The sequence below is a fragment of the Excalfactoria chinensis genome, chromosome 1, assembly GCF_039878825.1.
Source record: "Excalfactoria chinensis isolate bCotChi1 chromosome 1, bCotChi1.hap2, whole genome shotgun sequence".
Lineage (NCBI taxonomy): Eukaryota > Metazoa > Chordata > Aves > Galliformes > Phasianidae > Excalfactoria > Excalfactoria chinensis.
This window is the reverse complement of record NC_092825.1, coordinates 8267857-8285300: the sequence shown is the minus strand read 5'-3', so window position 1 is coordinate 8285300 and position 17444 is coordinate 8267857. Positions and strand designations below refer to the sequence as shown.

Sequence of the window (17444 nt, the reverse complement as noted above, 5' to 3'; positions counted from 1 at the left end):
TGTAAGCAGTGAGAAAACTCTGGGTGTAGTTGCAGAATGCCTGTAATGATGTCTCCTGGGCTCTATGATTTTAATACTTTAGAGAAGAGTAATAAAACGTTAGACTATTTAAAAGTACTATAATGTGTTTAGATTATATGGCACTACAGATTGCTGAAGTTGTTAATGACCAGGAATAATGTTTTTGAGGAAACAATTTTCAATTAATCATTTCCTCTCACACTGATTTAATTTATGGAAATGTAATGAGGTTAATAAACCAGACGTTATGGGAGGGGAAAAAGAGAGTTAAACAAATTACTTCCTTTTGTAACAATGTTTCAAGATATTCATCAACTTGCTGGAAATATCACATAGCTATAGGACTTATATGACATTTGATTCTTCTCCAATACCGCAGAGACTGTAAGGCATCATATTTCAGCTCTCCAACTAACTCTTTAAAATGCTGTTATGAACTTAAATGGCAACAATACAATTATTCTACAGAGTAGATGGGGAGGAGGAGGTTGGTAAACTATTTTACACTGTGTTGATCTTAAGGGGTTTTCTGTCTCTGTCTTTCTTTGTCATTATTTGAATTTCTCATTTTTGATCTGCAGTACAGGAAATCTTCAAGCAACTTTCTTTGATGCAATTTAACAGGAAAATGATGTCTAATTAAAATCCTCTCAAAGAAGTCCATTGTCAAGGTGTGTTTGCCTTCACTGTGTCTTTATCATACTAGTCATGTTTAGCAAACATGGGCAGTAAGGTAAAAATAAAATCTTGCTCCTGGTTTATGTTGACACACTAATTACATTTCCATTATGACTTGCAGCCCAGATAGAGGACAGAAGGAAGGATGGAGGACAGAAAACTAACTGGTACTTATCCATTTCTCAGTAAGGAAACAACAAATGGCCTATAAGCGCAATACAAATAGGCAACTGAAGCAGGTTTTTTTGTTTGTTTGTTTGTTTTGTTTTGTTTTTTTACAACATTTCAAAGAAACCCTTTTAAGAATGTCAGTGCAGCCTCAAGCTGGCAAGCAATAGAAAATGAATTAGAAAGTAAAGCATCAAGGAAAGGGCAAGACAGCTGGAAGGGAATGTAGCTGAACACATAGTAGAAAGATCTGAGATGATGCATGTGCCCCCGGTGGCGCAGTGGTATAAAGTGCTGCTTGTGGCACCGAATGGCCTGGGTTCGAATCCCCCCTGTGGAGCAGGGGGTAGAAGTGCCGCTTCGCTACACAGGGGGCTCGAAACCTGGGAGTTGGACTCGATGATCTATAAGGTCCCTTCCAACTCGCACGATACTATGATACTATGTGCAAATTTGTGCCAGAAAAATAGAGGAAGTAGAAAAATATTAAGAGATTAACTGATGTAACTAGAAGTGGTAAGATAAAGATTGCAAATGGAAATGACTAAGAAAGAACATATGGGTATAGATTCAAGAGCATGATCTAGGTGTCCTGTCCCTTTTGTTTCAAGTTAGGTCATCTGATTTAGGAACAGCATACACATGAGTAAGAAGGAAGCCAAGGGGCCTCATACAGCCAACAAGAAGCAGATTGTTGTCTAAACCAGGATCCACAAGACAGCACAAGCAAGGCTGAAGCACAATGGACAGCCAATAGGAAATCTACTTAGCATAGGAACTTTCTTTGGCAAGGATCTTATTGTAGATGAGCGGTAGTATAATTTTAAGTACATAAATGTGCTTCTTCAGGGGAAAAAAAAAAAAAAAAAAGATATCTACAATATCCTTAGTATCTAAGAAGCTAGTCACAGCTTTTGTGAAAGTTAGATTGAAGGTGAGTGCTCTGACCATTCAAAAATTACTTAAATTTGTTTGCAGCTCTATAAATTGGGTGACAGTCATGCAATGAGGCAGGAAGGATTTAAGATATCCTTCAAATTCCAATTCTGTAATTTAAGGGAGCAGAAGGTAGGTCCAGAAATGATTATGGAGTCCATGTAACACTGAACACGTGGAGTGTAAGAAAGTAAAATAGAAAGAGGGGGCATAATCACAGGATCAGAGAACAGCTTTGGGAATGAGGGAGAAGCTAAAGAGAGTAGGAAGTAAAATGAAAGTCTGGGAAGTTTGGAAGTGCAGATGGAAGAATTAGAAGGCTACAGAAGTCACGAGGTTGGTTATAAAATTCAATCTAAAATCCTGTCTGAGAGCTGTAATTCTCCAAATGAACCCAACAGCAATATCAGTTTACTACCGTGATAAATACATAATTTCTGACATAACCAGAGAAGTATGAAAGGCTAAATACCAATACCAAGATTGCTTTACAGATAAATGCACCTGACTGTATGAAGAAATTGAAAGTGATTCCTTGAGCTCCCTCTGAAAAAAACTCAGTGACAACAATAACAAACAATAAATTATTGATAGCACTACTACAGCATGACTGAAATTAATTTGTTCCTTGGCTAGAACAAAGGGATCAAGCTTATAAATTCAAGCACAAACTCCTGTGCAGATAAAGATCCTCAGCTTCCTCTGTTGTTGCTGTGTAGTCATTCTATACTTTTCCATTTATTATGTATTAGCACAAAAGGATAACTGACAGCAAGCTAAACACAGAAACTAAAGGTGTTAAAGACTGATGCCTACGTAAATTGCAGCAGTGTATTTGTAAGTTAGTAAGAAACACTAAGAGATTGTTCTTTTTTCTTATTTCTATATGTTTGCATGGGTAAACAACTGATAGTTACTGCAGAAGAATGTGTAGAGAAGCTGGAGTTTATTCTTGGCCAAAGGAAATCCAATTATGCATGAGTTGTCCAGTAAAATACTAGTCATAAACATGGAAAAAAGTTAGTATAAGTTGGCAAAGTGAATTTATGGGGCATGCAGCTCTCTGTATAATGCATGGTGCACATTTCCATAGGAAAATGTCAAATAAATCTAGGGAAAAAAAATAAAGATATAAAACTTACAAATAATACAGAGAGATTTTAAGTCTAGAATAATCTAAAGCATTCAATGCATTAAGTATTTTGACAGTACATCCTTAAAGTTTAGGACCTCAAACCGCAACTCCTCAGGTGTTTTTTTTTTTAGTTTGTTTCTTTCTTTTTTGTGCTTATTTTTCACTGTTCTTTTTTTGGTCAATCTATCTTCATTTCACAAATAATTATATTATTCAAGTGATATCTCATACTTCACTGCTTTGCCTATTTTAACAAATCTGCCTTAAATCTCCTTGTGGTCAGCTGCAGTATAGAATATCTTTTTTCCTAACCTGTCTTTGGACAGACAATATCAAATGAATACATTTACTAGGGGAAGATATAAAAAAAAAGCAAAATGCTTTGAAGTTTTATTTTACTTTATTTTATTTTATTTATTTATTTTTTTACCTGAAGGTTAGTAACAGACCTAAGGTTATATAACATAACTAGCAAGAGGAAGAGAACATTAAAGAAAATAACTCTGGACTTTTGATAGTCTATCTCATTGTGAGTTTTCAAATCACATATTGATCATATGCCATTCGTGTACTATTCCAAGCTTTTCTCTATGAGCAGCTTGACCTGAGTTTTATGAAGTAAAAAGGAAAGCTACATTAAGTTTAGCTATACTTAGCAAATGATTAAAAAGAAATATAAAGAAAATACTGAAACATGTTAGTAGTGTATTATAGCTGACACAAAAGTACAAATACAGGCTATGAATCACTGTTACTATTAAAATGACTTGAAGAACATCAGGATTTTGAGATATCTGAGATATTCAGTCACCTCTGCTTTACTTATCCAAGAAATCTCTTAGTGGATTGGCTACTATTAAAGAAATAACAGAAACATGAGTTATCATTTTTTCCAGCAGAGGGAAGTATTGCCCAAGTATTCTCTACACATAAAGCAAAATGGATGTTTTCCATTTTCTGAGTAAATAACTTTTCAAGATTTGGGCAACTTTGGTAACCAAGCAAAATTTATCAGAAATATATTAAAGAAGGAGAAAAACAGGCTACATAGCATGTGAAAATCAAATGACCAACAAAAGCAAAAGATGACAAAGAAAACTCATACTGAAGACACAAAGGGCAGGCCTATTGCACTGAGCATCCTGATATTAAGGGTTGTTTGTCTGACACCTAAAACAAATGCCATTCCATATTTAGTAAAAGTGGTTAATTTTTGTGGTTGGTTTTCATCACATTCAAATAATATGAAGTAACATTCTCATAATTCTTGATGTTCTAAAGGCAATGTGTTTTTATTCTGACATAATACATCTAGTCTGAGATGTGAAACAGAGAAAATAATATGCTTAAATTGGTTGACTGAGGAAAAACAAAAATAATATTATTTTCTGCTTCAGGCTGTAAATAAGATAACAATGTATCTCTCTATATTCATCTGTACTATAAGTTCAAGACAATTTCACCAATAAACCAGTCATGCACTACTACTACTCTCCTCATGCTAAGTTTGTAAGCCATACCCATAACTCACCATGATGCTGCAGGTCTGAGCAGTGAGTGAGGGGATCTCCGTTTCGGATATCTTGTCGCCTAGTACGTCTGCAAATATTGAATTTGAAAACCGTTACTGACCTTCCCAAAAGCAAGCATTTTTATTTTTTATTTTATTTTATTTTTAACAACAAGTGGAAAATATATACAGTAACATAAATCACAAATGCACCTAAACAGTACAGAAATTGTATTCGTACTATATTCTATGCATTATCATATTTTGCAACATCATTCTTTATACTTATATTTAGTGTCATCAGCAACTGGTAAATACATGCCTTTTGTATGAAGCCTATGAGTGATACTCTTTAGTGATACTTATCTGATAAAAATTCATGATGACTTACAGATACAGGGACTGCTAAGGTATCAAAGCATAAACAGTAAAGCTCAGCATGCTCTATAAACATGAAGAATCTGTCAGCTTTTCTGCAAACACAGAATACTTCAAGTATTATGGCATTATTTAGAATGTCAAATTGTTGTATTTTCTACAGAATTTATACTAAATTAAGTAGAATACCTCAGCCACCGCACACCTAACCTAAACACTGCTGATACATCCTTTTCAGTATGCATTATAAATGGCATTGTCTCTAACATAAACTGAATAAAACACTCTCATATGAAGAATTAAAAATGACGTTTAAGTGTTTCTCCCATTTGATTTCCACTTGCTCTTTCTGCAAATAAACTCACCTGAGCTGAAAATGTTGTGCTTCACAGGGAAAGCTTTTAGATACAATTTAATTTTGCATTAGTTGCACTCTCTGTCTGCTCTTATTTTTATTTAAATAGCTCTTACACAAAATTCAACCGAGTCACAGAAAAGAGTTCTTGAATAGGAGAGAAGAACAAGGCAAACAAAGATGTGTTTCAAGTGCAATCTTTTTAGTCTGGGAATCAGAGAAAGCCTAGGGGCTTGCAAAATTAGAGGAGAACAAAGAGGATTAAGCTGCTGAACAATGCTGTGATTTCGGATTATGGCATCCAGCAACGGATATGCAAAAGTCAAGTAGCCTTGTAAAAAGCACTGTTGGTCACTCCCTTGTGACAACAGCCCACATTTTTAAAAAGCCATTGTTGTGCAACACAGAGACCAACTCTCTTCTGTTCCCTTCCCAGGCTCTAGGAGCTCAGCATCATTACGTACTGAGGGCTTCCACAGCGGCAACATCAACTACACAGCTGACTCCTCCTGGCTGACAGATTTTAAATCACTTCTTTCTCTTCTACTGAAAACTACTGAAATGCTGAAGCTGAAATTATTTATAAGAAAGGTGGCAAAGATTTTTTTTTTTTTAAGTGCAGAACGTGCATTCCTTGTATCCTTCTGAGTAAAAACTACAAAGTATGTTTCTAACGAATCAGGGAATCCTAGCACATTTTAATAAGAAGGAAACTTTTGTTGATTGACATATGATTCAAAAAATGCTCTGATGTTAATTTCTGATATTGTCTTTTTCTTAGTCATTACTCAAGAATAAAAATACTCCGAAGACATAAGGAACTGTACAAGTTTTTTTTTTTACTCCATTCTTACTTTGGAAAGGCAGCACAGTCATAACACACTATTTGTAGGAAACAAAAAAAAAAACCAAAAAAACCACCTTCGGAAAGACTCATATCACTGTCAATGGAATTTGGATGTGATGTTTAGTTAGAAAGTGTCACATATATCACCACTGTATCAACATGATTTATGGAATATGAACCAGAACACACCTCTGCATGAGGCAGAGTTAAGTGGACACACCACAGGAGCTGTGAATTGCCATTTAGACATCTTAAATATACGAAGAAAAGTAAAGTAAAATCACGGCTCATAAAAGCTCATTTTTTAAAAAAAGGAAAGAAAAATAAAGCACCGTTGGCAAAGCATTTGTGCAAATCCCTCAGGACTTAGTTTTCCCAATATTCCAAGAGCCTGAAATTAAAAATATATTATTTTGAAAATGCTGACATTTAAACTAATTCCTGCAATGCCACAGAAATATTCTAAACTGGATTGAGGCAGTGGGTACAAAAAGTACCTGGTAAACAGCAGATCCTCTCCCCCAGCAGCACAGAAAATTGCAGGTGACATTGGCTCCTCCTGAAGGCAGTGTCAGCGCCCCACCCTCCCAGAACTTACTTTTCTTGTGCAGTGACTTCAGGAATTTCTGCACCACAAGGTATTCATATTGCTGGTTTAGGCAGGAACCCTGCCCCTTAATCCCAGTATGAAGAGGTCCCTGTCCCCTTTCCTTTGATGACAAACGTTCTCAGACTGATTATTAAGGTAAGTTGGAGAAAGGGATACAGAAAGATCAACATCTCTGTTTTGTTGTTGTTGTTGTTGTTTGTTTGTTTGTTTTTTAATTATGATTTTTAATGCTATGATCTGTGAGTTTTGAGAAAGACTAGGAAGGATAGGTGATAGGGCATGTATAGCATGCAGTTCAGGGATAGAACTAGCTGGGAGGTAACAGAGAAGATATTCCTTACTAACATCTCTCTCAACTGAAAGGCAATACTGAATCCCACTGAATTCTGTCCTTTTGGATCCTTCTGGATCAGTTTGATCTCTCAGACTCCCCTTGAAAGTCTTGTCTCTCTCGTTCCCTACTACTCCTCCCACCACAAATTAGAAATTAGCCTCTGCAGCTGAGAAAACTTGACTGCTCTGCTTTTGCCATAAGATTGGTTTCTCCTTTTTAATTCTAAAGAATATCAGAAAAACTCAGATTATCCCCTTCCTGTTGAAAACAAACAAACAACAAAAAACAAAACAAAACAAAACAAAAAAACCACCCTGAGATTCATCTCAAATGCAGCTTTTTCTTTTGTCATCAGCAGTTGTTTAGGATGCATTGTAATGCAAACGTTGAAACTATGAGCCCCTCCATCTGAAAAGCCTGAAACAAATGCTATTTCCCACTCCCACAACCACCACCTAAAACAACCAATCCAAATCTGGAATTTGGAGTCTTGAAATTCCCAACCAAGTATTTATTAACGTTAATTTTAAGATATAGGGCCCTTTTGCATATAAATCTTTGTGATCTTGTTTCTTCATAAATATAAATTATTTGGCATATTTGCTTCAATGTTAATACATTTTCATCTGTTTTAGCCAGACTATCATGAGAATCTTGATGTTACAGCAATGGCTGTTCTTAATTTTTAATTCTTTATCAGGCTGCCCAGGGAGGTTGTGGATGCCCCGTCCTTGGAGGTGTTCAAGACCAGGTTGGACGGGGCTCTGGGCAACCTGATCTAGTAAAGGCGTATGTTTGGTGGCCCTGCTAGGCAGGGGGGTTGGAACTACATGATCCTTGAGGTCCCTTCCAACCCGGGTCATTCTGTGATTCTGTGTAATTGAAAGCATTTATCACTTCAGTTGTTCCTAATTTCTTCAATATCTAACAGCAGTTCAGTAACTAACTTGTATGTTTTAAGAAAAGTACTTTTATAGAAAAATGAAAGAAAAGAGAATATGATTTTAAATTTTCAGATCAAGCAGTAAGACTTAGAAATTCTTATTAAGAGGTATTTTTAATTGCCTTTTCTGCTTTCTCTTAACCTCTGCATTGCAAAACCTTCAGCGCCCATGCAGAGAGATGGTAAAATAGCAGTTGTTCTGAGAGCACTAGTGCACTCATCAATACAGTGAATTATACTTTTGAATAATGATGCTATATATCACTAAGTAATAACTTTCCATATTCAGATATTTTATAAATATTGTCTTTGACTTAGAATGTATGAAAACACAGGATTATTTAGTTGGTCAAGTAGTTATTCACTTTCAATATCAACTCCCCTCCCCTCATGTTAAAGAAAAATAAATTTTACTTCTTACTACTTATTACCAAATAAAAATTATGAACCCATTTCACAAACTATTCTTTTCTGTTTTGGTTTTGTTTTGTTTTTAATCTGCCCCAAGAAGTAGCAGTGTTCCCTTTAAATCCACCAAGGCTTCATATTAATTGTAGCTCCTACAATTATGTTTTCTTTGGAAGAGAATGGGCTCCAGTTAACCATCCCATGAAAAATCTCCAATTCTCTGGTCACATTTAAATCATCAGTTAAAACAAACAGTAAACCATGTAGACATCTGAAACTGTCCCTACCTCTTAGCAGTGGGAAAGTAACGTGAGCAAGATGAACCATCCCATGCACAGTAAGGGTCTCTTGCAAGACAACACTCGGCACATGCTTTTCCATAGACATCACAGCGGTGTAAAGGAAGCTGTGAAACTCCAGTGGCTGAGCCAATGTAGAGTTGTTGCTGTTACAAAAGTGAAAAAGAAAGATAAAATAAAACTCTTTTGTTTATTTGTTTGCTTGTTGTTGTTGTTTCTGCTGGGAAAGCCTAAAGTATGTATTAAAAATTAATATGTTAGGGCCATTAGAAGTGCAATAGGAAATCATGATCCTGATGTACACTAAATAAATGAGAATAGAATTGTCTTTTGGGTAAAAAAAACAAACAAGAACAACTTGATTTTGGTGTGAAGTTCTCAGTTGTTTCTCTGAGAAAATAAAAGTGCAAAGAAAAATTCTTCTTTTCTTTTCTTTTCTTTTCTTTTCTTTTCTTTTCTTTTCTTTTCTTTTCTTTTCTTTTCTTTTCTTTTCTTTTCTTTTCTTTTCTTTTCTTTTCTTTTCTTTTCTTTTCTTTTCTTTTCTTTTCTTTTTTTTTTATTTTTATTTTTTTTTTTATTTTTTCTTTAATTTGTATTCAGATCCCCACGTTGGCAAAATGCTATAATCATTGACATAGAACAGTGGAGAATACAATTGTGACTGTAAATAAAAAGGAAAACAACTTTAACTTCAGTTTCTTATATATGACTTGAATTTGCTTGTATAGGTCTAAAGGAAATTATTTCAGTCAGATATGGAGACGTTTAAGCCTGGAATAGATACCATACCTGCATGTCTGATAATTCTGAAGTTTCATAGCCCTTTCAGAAGATCATATGCTCTACTTGAAACATATATTTAATGAAGGAAGAAGGCATACTTTATTTTGGATAAAGAACAGAGTTGACTGGGAGATGGAGTTGAAAACCAGAGAAGAACCATGAAGAAAAAAGGAGATGCAAACAAAATTAAGTACGGCTTTGTATGGTATCATAATAGAATAACTTGTCAGTTTCCTCTCTGATCTTAAATTAAGGAGGTCCATTAAGGAAGTCAGTCCCAAGAGGGACAAGAGGAATCTTGAACTACTGATCCTATGTGAAATTCCAAAGAGAGATATTTCAGCTTAGGGCTAATTTGCAAAGAAAACAAGTATGAGTATAGTAAGCAAAGAGAATTCACTCTGAGGTACTAAACTAGGGGAAAATGAAACACTTAGATTTATAAAAATTAAATGACATAATCTTTCTTTCCTGAAAATACTGACACTTTGCTTTAAAAAGCTGAAAATTTGTTATCCATTACCTACAGTGATTCAACTAATACTTTTTAAAGTTTCACTCTGAGCAATCACACTGAGAAATTTTTCATTTTTTCAATCTTAGAAAACATAAGGTTGGTGTGAAAAATAGGCTTTCAGGAAATTTTATCAAAATTCTTCATCTCTTGCACTGTAATGCCTCAGAGGTATCACTTCCGAAGAATCCTGGAATGGAAGGTGGTTGAAGTTAACTATCTGCTGAAAAGGATGTGCGCTGGATAACTGAAGAAAGAAAGAAAACATGAAAGTGCTCCAAAAAGGTGTTTAGTTTCTTTGAAAGACAGCAGCTTGGCAGTTTTTACAGACGTATTAGTTATAACAGATACATCCCTTGTCTTCACACAAACTTCAATAGTTTCTCAAGAAAAATATGACAAGGAAAGTATCCAAAAGAAAATGTATGCTTTGGTAAATAGAAAATGAAGACCTATCTAAGCAGCTGCTTCCATCTATAAAAGTGTCTTACCTGGGCTGTAAAACCACATTCTTCTGAGCAACAGTCTGACTACACAGAGTTCCTCACAAAGCCTTCAGTGTACGTAACAGTGCTCAAGTAGAGTTGTATCATTGACAAGTAGATGACAGGCAATGGACATGATGGACTGATTCTGCCTAACTTAAGCTACTTAATGAAGTTCCCAGCTTAGGGGTACATTCTGTAGTAAAAAGAGCAGCAATTCAAATCTCAGGTGACCTAAATATTTCTCAAGGGATGCTTTTTCTCTTTACTGATTATAGAGGCAGCATAGGTCAAATTAAAGCTTCACTTAAGCATCTTAAATGTCCAGATGGTATTGATCTGAGTCCTATGTAATTGGGGCATTAATATATACATGTGCATGTCTGTGTGTAGCAACGTGTTGCAGCCAGTATAAAAATGAACCAATGAACCTGGAGAATGTATATGGGAAAATAAAGAAGTGTGGTGTAATATTTTCCTACATATCTCTGTAACTAATTTCATTTTGCCAAAACACCTCCCCAATTTCTAATAAATATTTTTAGAATTAGAGGACTAAAAATGCATAAGGAAATTAAAAAAAAAAAAAAAAAAAAAAAAAAAAAAAAAAGAGAGAGAGAGAGACAAAGAAAGAAAGCAGCCAAACTAGGGTTACTTAAAGAATCTGTTTCTTGTAGGTAAGTTAATAAAGTTCAGTCACTGAACTATAGCCTATGTTTCAGGTGCTGCACAGTCTGCAGCATCTGCCCCGTTTGCTCCTCTTCTGATCATCTGGTGGTCATTATTCTGGACATAATAGTATATAAATTCAGGCAGTATGAAATTTGGAAAGTAGTAATAGAATGATTTGTATCAGTGTTCTGACCTTACTTTGCCATACATAGACAAACTGCCTTTTGGGCAAAAACCTCCTGAGAGGTTTTTAATTTAATAAATCAGCTGATAATCAGATTAAACTAGAGGGGAAAAAACAAACAAACAAACAAAAAGACTAAAAAGGAAGTAGCCCTCTAAAAATCCTTGAAGAAATATCAGAGCTCCAGAAAACTTGAGGAGATTAATATTTTAAGCAACCCAGTGATATCTCTACCCCACTGTGCTGCCCAAAATGCAGTTCTTCCCTAGTGTTACGAGGAAGATGGAGCTGAGAATTTTCCATCTGCAGTTAACAAATCTGAAGTTAGTAAGAGATGAAAAATTTGAATATTTAAAATGAAAAACTGAAGCAGAATTTTAAAAGAAACTCTAGGGAACAGGGGTCTCAAATTCAACTGAATTTCATTTCATGTCTTGAAATATGACTATCTTATGCAGAAGAGTTCATGAAATTGTGTAAGTGATGGTAATCATTTTGGACTGTCCCTTTCCATGTACTCCCTAAAGCGGCATTTTTTGTGTATTTTTCTAAATGTAAGAAAATAAATCTGGAGCCCTCTTGGACAAACCAAGTGCAGCCAGGGGCTTTCTGGAGGGCTGGCTCTCACAGAACTTTGAATGGAAGAGGCTGAAGAGTATTACAGGATGTTGTCTTCTCAATGTTTTGTCTACTAGTAACTGCATAAGTCATTCCAGTAATAATGCTGCATGAAGCATGTACTCAGGAGGAATATGTAGCTTCAGTGAGAAAATGTAAATATAATTCTAGTTAGTTAAAGACAACAGACTTAGGATTGACTATATCAACTGAATTTCCTTGCTGAAAGTCACTCTTTCTCAAGGATCAAAATTTATACTTATATACAGAGGTATGGAACCCTTAGAGCTTTTTATCATTTAAACCTTCAGCTAAATACTCCTGAAGAACTTGAAGGATTTGGTAATTACGAAGAAGGTTCTCTTGTAAAATAGCAGTTTGACATGATAGCAAAAGAAGTAGCTTTGAACATCTGCTGTAGTAACATATTCAAAAATAAGAAAAAACTTCATGATTTGTTAGTGAAGAAAATTGATATTTTTGAAAGTATTCAGTAGGACATGCTAGTTCTGCTGTTTACATTTTATGCTCCTGCATTCTGCAGTACTTGGGATTATTGTGCTGTTTATAGGAAAAACACCCTGCTAATCGAAACAAAATGAGTAAAGTGTTTGAATAGTAAAACTACAGTATTTAGAAATCTAAACTATAAAATGGAAACATGTGGCCAAATACTTATTTGATACTTAGAGACAGTGCCAAAAGCTTTTCATGCAGTCATTTTTAGCCTGTGGCTGGTTGACTTTCAATGAGCTTAACTTTGCCTGCTTAAGCTGTGTTTTATACTCTTTTTATAGATTTAGACAATTTTAGTAGTGTACATTTGTTTTCAAAAGACTTGGGGAAAATCTTAATCTCTCCTGAATAACTAAGGATGCTTTGAAGAAGCAATTGCACTGAAACACGTCCTAGTATCAGACATGATTGGCTGCTTGAAGAGATTGTACTTATACGAATAATCCAAAGCAGAGCATTTTGGTATGGAGAGAACATAAGTAGGTATATATACAACTGACAGGTTTGTTTTCAGATATCTCAGTATTCAACTTTTTTTTTTTTTTTTTTTTTTGTCCTGCCATTTTTTGCTGTTCTGGTTGATAAATGGTGTAGAAAAGTGGCCCCAAACAAAATGTTTTCTGTCAAATGTATGAATGCATTCAGACAACTTTCCTATATGCTGTATGTTCTGAGTCAAATAGGCAACATTTCAAACAGAATACAGGGCTCTGTTCAGCAATGCAGGAAGAAAGGTAAATGACTTAACTAAGTCTTATTTAGAATGCACACAAATATTAAAGCAACCAATTGAGCATGTATTACCGAATCTCTTTTATATGGACAATGACATTAATGTAAAATTAATGAGTGTGAACAAATTGATGTAGTGGACTATCACAGAGTACTTCATTTGTTTACTTGTTTGTTTTGAGTGGAAGAGATATACATCTAGCTTAAGTAGACTAGAGTGTCCTAGTCCACAATAAGCAACATCTTAAGGGCTTCCAGAAAGCATGGTTATCCTCAGTGCTGCATGGTACACTCTCTAATCCATGATTCTAATCCCTTTTTCCAGCCACTGACATATCTGCAAAACTGTATGCTATGGTCAGTTCCACAGACAAATGTTTTCTGTTGAAAAGTATCTTCTTTTGATTATTTTACATAGCTAATTAGCCTCTGGGGAGGACAGAAGCCATGCAACGCATGATTTTGCCATGTTGTATTGTATAGGCCTTTGCACTATGTTTCTGCCTGTTTGTAGACTGAATCTATTTACAAACTGAAACATCTTCATTTACTTAGTATCTCCTCACAGGGAAGCCATTCTGCACGTTATTCATCCTACTGTTTATGCTGTGCTCACTCATATTCCTGAACCTCTTTTCCAGTGGCACCAGAAGTGGTTCTGGTCATTATTTTTCTTCTGATACTTTCTTCCAGTACTACTTCCATACCTATCCAGAGCCAGGGACCTGTCACATGAACTGAATCTGCATTGAAGGCATTGGAGTTGATAGAATTTGTTATTAATAGTACAGAGAGTAGATACTAGTCCTATTAAAGTAAGGTACAATGCTTAACCACTCTTTTAGAAGATTATCAGTCATAAGAAATTTCAGTAATGTGGATTTTTTCTTGAGAGCCTCCAGACAGAAGGTTAGTTTGTTTAGTTCATACCTTACCAGTAGGTAACGCAAGCTTGTTTTTCCTATTGGATTTACGTGTTACATTCTTCTGAGAAAATATTGCTGTTTATGTAAAGGGAAGGGGTGCTGCTACTGTAACTAATGTGTATCTCTACTGACTGCCAAGTTACTGTCTAAAAGACAGAGACCAATAAATATTTAAAAGTGATTTAAAGTTTGTGGATACAGTACCTGTTTTGTGGAAATCTTCATTGCTGAAATAACAGTGGGTTCCTAAGAGAAAAAAGAAAAGATTTAAAGTATAAAATTAGTTATTTAAATACACAAATTCTGCCAGAACACTATTTTCCTATCTTAGAAAAGCTGTAATTAGTACTGGTGCTTCTTGTTGTCTTTTGCAGTGGTATATTTTCCACTTATAAGTGATATAGAATATACACATCCACATACGTCTTTGTTAAGGTGACTGTAGAAGTATCATTTCATATGATTCTTACATTCTCCAAACTCTCAAAGTGATTACTTATTTCTCATTTTGAAATTCTGCTCTTAAATTTACAGCTTATTTAAAGAATGTCTCAGAAAATATGAAGATAATAATGTATGTGTCAAAACATGTAGATTGTAACACTGAAATATATAATGTCCTTTAACCATATAAAGTGGAAAAATACTTTCCTGCAAAATCCTATTTGTAAGAACAAGCCATAATCTCAAACCTGATATTGTTAACTGCACTGCATTATTCACAAGTTACTGGCACTTGCAGATTTAAGAGAAAAAATAGGCAAGAGATTTTTTTAGTGTTCAAATACCTATTATTACTCTGCTTCTAGCTGTGTCTACTCTTAATTATAGTTACCCGTATTAATCAGATGTCAAACCAATAACTACTTTCTTAACTAAGAGACTGTAACATGTAGTTAATACAGAAAGTATATTTAGATCTGCTTAAAAGTAGATTATTTCTATGTTTTAGGCCTGGCTGCTTATATGAATTTACTCCCGGGAGTAAAAGTGACATCATTTGGTGATGTATGACACCAAGTCAGTGCTTTATGAATATTATATTTCATCTAAAAATTTACTATTGGTACATCACACATCACACTTTTCATTATGCAAATTAATAGCATTCTCACTAAGGTTTCACACTTGTACAGCTTTTAACTTGCTTTTCCTGAGAGAATTTGATATGGGTCAGTGGATGTTAAACATGTGGGCCTGCCTTTCCAAATAGGTGAATAGATCCTATATTAGAAAGCATCAATTAAGTGTAACTTTGTCTGAAAATTGAACACATGGATTTGTTTGTTCAGCTGTTCAGAGAAATACTGAAAAAATGGGTTAAAAGAGGAATTTGTTATCAAAGTAACAGATACGGAATACTGTGTTTGGTGGAGTTATAAATGAAAAGCATTGTATTCAACAAATTGCAGTGCAAGCAATTAAATGCATTCTTTTTGATGCACATAGACTCTTTTGCCACTAAAGAAAACTTAAATTTGGTTAAAATGTATTAAAATCTATTGCAAATTCTCTATTGAAAGATACATATCTTATTCACACAAATTCTTCTTATTGCCCCAAAGTATGTTAATGATCTCTTTAAGGCTTAAATGTATGCCAAATGAGAAAAATGAGCTTTCAGGAAAGTCAGAACACCAAAATCTTGTTGCATAGTGAATAAATATATATACAAAGTAAAATAACAAATCTGACTTTGCCATTATCCATAGCATTTCTGTAAAGACTGTCTGAAATAAAACTTTAGTTCCATTTAACTCCTTTCTTTTACTTTTATATTTCTTCAATCTCCTTTAGCTTGGCACTTCTTGATTTAGGGAAAGGACTCATACATTATCAAAATAGTTCATAGACTGCATTTAGGAGAGAAAGAGGAAAGGAAGGAAAGAAGGAAAGGAAAGGAGGAAGGAAAGGAGGAAGGAAGAAAAAGAAAAATCTGCCCTCTGAAAAACCCAATGATCTTATAAACAGATACCCATCCTTTCAGGACTCAACACAGTGGTGTTTGTGTAAGGTTAGTACAAGGTAGAAATGAGCCAGTAGTGTGTGCTTGCAGCCCAGAAGGCCAACTATATCCTGGGTTGCATTAAAAGGTGTGTGGCCAGTCAGGAGAGGGAGGTGATTGTCCCCCTCTACTTGGCTCTTGTGAGGCCCCATCTGGAGTACTGTGTCCAGGCCTGGGGCCTCCAGTACAAGAAAGATGCAGAGGTCTTGAAACGAGTCTAGAGGAGGGCCACTAAGCTGATCAGAAGGCTGGAGCACCTCTCCTGTGAGGAAAGGTTGAGGGAACTGGGCTTGTTTAGCTTGGAAAAGAGAAAATTCCATGGAGACCTCATTATGGCCTTTGAATATTTGAAGGGAGCATACAAACAAGAAGGACAATGGCTGTTTACAAGAGTAAATAGTGATAGGACAAAGGGGAATGGCTCTAAACTGAGACAAAGGTTAGATATTAGGAGGAATTTTTTCACATAGAGGGTGGTGAAGCAAGGGAAAAGGTTGCCCAAGAAGGTTGTGGATGCCCCATCCCTGAAGGCATTCAAAGCCAGGCTAGATGTGGCTCTGGGCAGCCTGGTTTGCTGGTTGGCCACCCTGTACATAGCTGGGGGTTGGAACGAGATTATCATTGTTGTCCTTTTCAACCTAGGCCATTCCATGATTCTGTGATTCTGTTCTATGATTCTATGAAGTTAAGGACAATTCAATGTGTATATATATACATATATATATAGTGAGAGAGAGAGAAAATAAAAAATCACGGGGAATAATATATATATGCTCTTTGTGGGGATGTTGCATCTGCTCAGAAGCCAAAGATAAAGTGATGGCAACTGAGTATAAGGACACAGTGGCTGAGTATGGCCCTTGACAGAACATCTGCAGTGACACCACATGATGTGGGGCTCACCCACCATGCACATCATCTTCATGCTTGCCAGAAAAACTTGGTGCTCCTGGCCAGGTATCGGTCCACTAAAGCCAGGGGCTTGTTAAAAAGTGACATAAAACAGCACTGACTAAAAGAATAACATAGGGAATGTAAATGATTTGTTGTTGTGTACAAAACATAAGACATCCCTGGGATCTGTCTGCAAAGTGTTTGAAAGTTTTACTTGGCCTCAACTTGCGGGAGTGCCTGTGATGCCATATTTTTTAGTAGCTCAGACAAAAAAGCTGGAAGAGATTTATTTTCACAAAAAAAGTGTTAACAATTAGGTAGTGCTTACAGCGCCTTTTGCAAAAAGGCTCCCAATCACCTTTGAAAATATGAACACTGTTTCTGAGGTTATTAAACATAAGATAATGGTGAAGATCAGTGTTATTCCTGAGGCATTTTCCTACTGTTATGTCATGTGGGTTATCTAAATTAAGTTTTTATGCACCTATACAAT

At 35.4% G+C, this 17444-nt stretch overlaps 1 protein-coding gene across 2 annotated transcripts in view; it reads right to left on the bottom strand.

Moving 5' to 3' along the window:
* Positions 1–17444, bottom strand: part of SEMA3A (semaphorin 3A) — a 168907-nt gene that overhangs the window by 3639 nt on the left and 147824 nt on the right. For both annotated transcript variants that reach the window (XM_072331780.1, XM_072331772.1), the window contains 3 exons: positions 14257–14298; positions 8611–8768; positions 4470–4537 (listed from right to left, as the gene is read on the bottom strand). In XM_072331780.1, coding sequence (XP_072187881.1) covers positions 4470–4537; positions 8611–8768; positions 14257–14298 — 268 coding nt within the window. The remainder of the gene's footprint in view (positions 1–4469; positions 4538–8610; positions 8769–14256; positions 14299–17444) is intronic.